A 5,012-nucleotide genomic window follows, 5' to 3' on the forward strand; every position below is an offset into this window, starting at 1 on the left:
GACTGCACCCAATATATGTAAAGGAAAATACCAAAATACCATTAATGAAATGAAAATTAGGGTTTAGGTAAAATGTGCACCCAACCCACACCCAACCCAGTCGTGCACCCCTCGTTTTTTTGTGGTCACTATGAGGCAGCAGTCCTTTTTTGGTGGCTTCATATCCTTCAGTGGCTTCAATCCTTCTCTAGTGATTTCGTTTGCTATCGTCGCGATGCATCAAAGCTACTTCCAAGTTTCAATGCTGCCACAGTCGCAAGAAGAATAAGAATGGAAGTGCTTGAGTTGCTCTTTGTTTAAGTTTCCAAGCTTCCGGGGCGCTGTCTCACAATGACCACAGATAAATGAAGGGTGCACTTCTGGGTTGGGTGTGGGTTAGGCGCACATTTTACCTAAACTCTAATTTTCATTTCATTAAAAGTATTTTGGTCTTTTTCTTTACATATATTGAGTGCAGTCCAAAATCATCTGGTGCAGGAAGAATCTGCCATAAATGAATTCTTCCGCATATCCAAGAGCATATCCAAGGGAATCTATAGGCATGTTTGTATTGCCATTTGAAAGCTTCCAAAAATACATTTAGTATAAAAAAATACAAAGACTATCCTTCTCCAAAAGTACATTCAGCATATAAGGAACAGTAGTCCAAACATGCCATAACAGATTAAAGCAATATGGTACTAATTTCACCCGTGCAGTTTGCTTAAACTTAAGAAGAACCTTTTCTACACAATCGCTCAACAATAATTTCTTGCACGTATATCCACCAAGTTTACAGACATTATCACGAAAATACAAAAGAAATTCACTTCCTCAAAATTCTTGTTTTGACACCGCCTGAAATATATTATAAGAAAAATAAGAGAAAACTAAAAAAATGCAGCTGAAAGTACTATAATAAGAGAAATAAGCATGGAATGTTGACCTAGATCGTTAATTCCCCTTCCAAGCTCCTCCCCCAACTTTTAAAAAAAATTAAAGGAAAGAAAAACTTCCTCCACATACCTTCAACTTCCTCAAATTCAATCTCCTTAACCAAGTCGGATGCTGCATTATACTCAAACCTGAAAAGGACTTACAAAACATGTATTTAGTGCTAGATTAAAGTCAAGAAAATTTCGAGGTAATGGTTGAAAACAATATTATAAAGAAGACCATACAAAAAAATTAATCAAACTTAGTAAATTCCTGCAGGGTTGAAGTAATATTTGGTTAGGGGAAACCACATCCCGTGAACACATATTAGTCCTTGATTGTCAGCTTTGGAATACAGCACGGACCATGTCTATAAACAAAAAACAACTTACTAGAAACAACTTAAAACTCGGGTTAGAAAATGTTATTACAAATCTAACTATGTAATTTTATTTATCAACAAAAAAAAATAATAAAGGGCACAAGAGATACACATAAAAAAGCACATTACAAGGTTACAAACATAGAAAAAAAATGTAAACAGCTTCTTGTCCTACATAACTAAAACTGAGAGACACTCAACAGAAGAGTAAAACAGAGAGATACAACAAAAAAGGGATCAGGGTATGCAGGTCTATAGTGTGTGTATAGCCAGCGTGACGTTTTCATTCATCAGAACCTACCTTGTGAGTATTAGGACTTCAGAAATGGGATACTGATCTTTATAGGAGTCAAGGAATATCTTTTAAATGGTATAACAAATTATTTAGAATTCCCATTGGAAATGTACCATATTTTCCTACATAATCAATAATTTTATACAGCTACCAGAGTCATACCAAATATCATCGTACCTAACCAAGATAGACAAGGGTGAAATACTGGGATGGTACAAATGGACTAATTTCTTATAATCTCTAGGTTTTTTCAATGTTTATAGTGTAAAACTTCAATCAGTAGCCCACACAGAAGATTGCAGCTAAACGGAGTAGCATGAAATGTAACACGATTTGTTGAAACAAGGAAAAAAAATCTTTTAACAAGCTAATTTGTAAGCATGCCATCTCTCTTTAAACCATGAATTTGAAAATGAAGGATTGCCAAAAATTCAATTGTTTGCTAGCATGTGTATTCAAAATTTCTAAACACATTCTGTAGAAATCCTCGGGAACCCACTGTAGATCACATAAACAATAACATACAAATGCAATGACAAGGGATGGAGAAATGTAATAATAGCTGTAAACTCCAAGTACCTATTGGAAGAAACGACCTCAGGTTCATAAGCTTCAACAAAGGCAGTGATGATTTCATTCTTTCTAGCGCTAGCTATAAGCAAATCATACTCTGTCGGAATTATAACTGCAAGAAAGTTATCAGTTAGCTCACTGACACAAATCTTCTCAACCGCTGCGAGGGCTATCCTCCGTTTAAGGGAATCAGTTTCAGGGTCAATTATGTAAATCGCAAAATCCGTAATCATCAGAAATCGATATTTCATCTTTCCAGAACCAGTGAACTTCAAAACTTTATCTGCAAATAGAACGATCTGGTCACCTGAAAACCGAACCCCACACAACATTTGAGATTTTCACGAATTACTGTGTCTGTTTTTCTTCTACAACAATATATAAGATTTTCATGAATTGTAATGCGTTACTCTTAAATTTCATAAATAAGACGCATATTAAAATAACTGGTATAAGAGTGATAAATATTTTTTTAATTTTGGAAAAAAAATGAGTTACTTTGAGGGAAGCTTCAACCTTGCTTGTTCAGAAGCCTCATCAAGTTGGGGTGAGAAAAGATGTCGATGTAGTCCCGTTTACGGAGCTTCTCTTCTGGTTCGTCGTGTTGAACCGGAGAGGATTCATCCTTTGGAACGTCGTCGTTTTTGGAATCATCAATCTGAACCCGCCCCGACATCCTCCACTGTGTTTGTGAAATCAGATAAAAAGGTTGAGATAAGAAGAGTTGTTACGAGTTATGAGTTGAGATCAAACAACACATTCCTAAGGCCCAATATACAAGCACATAATGAATCATCAATAAGAACTAAGTTATTCTAAATATCAGCAACACATAACTAGATTCTTGGACACATTCCTAAGGCCCAATATGCACGCACATAATAGCATTTCAGGCTCTCAATCAATTCCTAAGTCCGAAATCAGTTTTCTAACAGGTTTATCCAACTATATTTATAATAACTTTAAATATTAGTAGCATGATTAGGAAACAACAAAATTATAAATGTCTTCAAAAGAAACCAAATCATATCCTCAAATAATATACCATTAATAGTCAATTTGGCAATAAAGATCTAGGTCATATGAATATCTTAAAGAGATCTTAGTAACCTATCAGAGAAATTAGTTTTGATGATCACCCCTCCAATCAGGTTGTACAATAACACAGGCAGCGATCCAAAGTGAGGAATAAGATTTATGAATACCAATTATCACACCGATTGCTGGGTCATACTTAGAGAGTAACAACCACATGTGCAATCCCAGTCCTCAGCTGCAGGAAATCCAGTTCCTTATTGCTAATTTAACCATGAAATACACAGCAAGGCAGTGGGTAACAGAGGCATAATCTAGAAAATAATATCTGTTTCAAAGAAAAAGAAGAATATCACACATTCCTAAAATGTACTATCGCAATAGCAAAAAATTGTTGAACGTCCCCACAGCAGCACCCGGTCATCGTAAAAGTCCCCAATACATATGCAAAGATTTTAGTTGATACCAAAAACTGAGCATAATCGATTCATTATCAACATCCCCAAATCATGCCTTGATCACTACAATCTACAGTAACTACAATCTACAAACGGCTAAACAATTGAGCGAATTTCCAAAATAGCATACACAATCATATCATTCAGCAGCGATAGAAAATCAGGGATCGTATAAAATTCTTTAATCGAAACCAAATTTCCAAAACAAAACGAAAGTAAAAACTAAAAACATACCGGCGCTGCAATAGGTTGGTGGATCCTTCTGGAGATCCTTACAGTTTCTTTCCTGTCACCTACTTTTTTTTCACTTTTTCTGGTGGTCTCTCTATTTTTCTCCTATTTTCGAAGGAGAAGAATAATTGAGAAAAAAAAGAAAGAATAATAAAAGATGAATAAATAAATAAATAAATAAATAAGGGAGAAAGGGGAGAAAGAATTGTAAAATGGAAAGGGGAAAGGAAGAAGGCAAGAGAGAGTGGATCGACTCCTCTCAGCAGCAACTATCTTTCTTTTCAATCCTACCCTATTATTCCTTAATCAAATATCCCAACCCTTGTTCCTCTTCCTCTTAATGCTTTTAAGGCATTCATATTTTTTTCATTACTTATTAATCAAAAGTTAGAGCAAAAAATTTACTTTACCATATTACCAACACCGCATAATTATTAAAACATTATTAAGGTTATGTGCTAGATGCATGTACCATACAATTTTTTTTTGTTTCTATGTTGTATAACTTTCCTTTTTGTTTTTTAAATATATGTTATTATTATCATTTAAGTCACTCAACTAATAATATAATACATCAATATTAATTTTAGATACTTAAATGAAATACAGAAATAAATTTAAAAAACTTATTTCGTTTTAAGTGAAAATACGATAGAAAAATGTAAATGCAAAACTATATTGTTTCTTTTGGAAGATTGAAAAAAGGAAGTTAAATTGAGGAACAATATAATATGTATAACTTACATTGTTAAATTGAAATGGCAAGTGGGCTTCTGTACACTCCATATAGGGAAAAGCTTTTTTTGAATCAAGTTGTAATGCCAACCAATATTAACAAAATCAAGTTTTGTTTTTACAATAGTCATTAAAGTCGTTTTCTTCATTATAGACTAACTTATCGAGAATCATAATTTTAATAAGGGTTGTTTTTCATTTTCATTTTCGTGAATGTATTTTATGAATTAGAGTAGAGTGGAAAAAAAATGTATAAATAACATGTATCTTTTCTCTCAAAAGAAATTATTGCATAAAAAAATATTAACATGGTTTATAATCCTAACCAATATTATTATCCTAATAGCCTTTATATTTCAATGATTTTGTTAATAGTGGTTGGGATTAT

The 5,012-nt window shown here is 33.4% G+C and overlaps 1 protein-coding gene across 2 annotated transcripts; it reads right to left on the minus strand.

Annotated features, from left to right (window-relative positions):
• Positions 1 to 522: 522 nt before the first annotated feature.
• On the minus strand, positions 523 to 4,237 carry LOC137823039 (uncharacterized). 2 transcript variants are annotated; one of them, XR_011083049.1, is made up of 5 exons: positions 3,893 to 4,236; positions 2,682 to 2,847; positions 2,172 to 2,472; positions 1,006 to 1,074; positions 523 to 837 (listed from the first exon to the last, which is right to left on the minus strand). XR_011083049.1 is itself a non-coding variant. In XM_068628143.1 (5 exons), the coding sequence occupies exons 2-5, from the start codon at positions 2,839 to 2,841 to the stop codon at positions 806 to 808; spliced, it is 552 nt and encodes a 183-aa protein (XP_068484244.1). In that variant the 5' UTR covers positions 2,842 to 2,847; positions 3,893 to 4,237; the 3' UTR covers positions 523 to 805. The 2 variants fall into 2 exon arrangements, 1 of the variants encoding a protein (XP_068484244.1); XM_068628143.1 differs by having other exon boundaries at positions 1,006 to 1,064; positions 3,893 to 4,237.
• Positions 4,238 to 5,012: the final 775 nt, after the last annotated feature.

This window comes from Phaseolus vulgaris, chromosome 9 (assembly GCF_000499845.2).
Source record: "Phaseolus vulgaris cultivar G19833 chromosome 9, P. vulgaris v2.0, whole genome shotgun sequence".
NCBI classification, from domain to species: domain Eukaryota; kingdom Viridiplantae; phylum Streptophyta; class Magnoliopsida; order Fabales; family Fabaceae; genus Phaseolus; species Phaseolus vulgaris.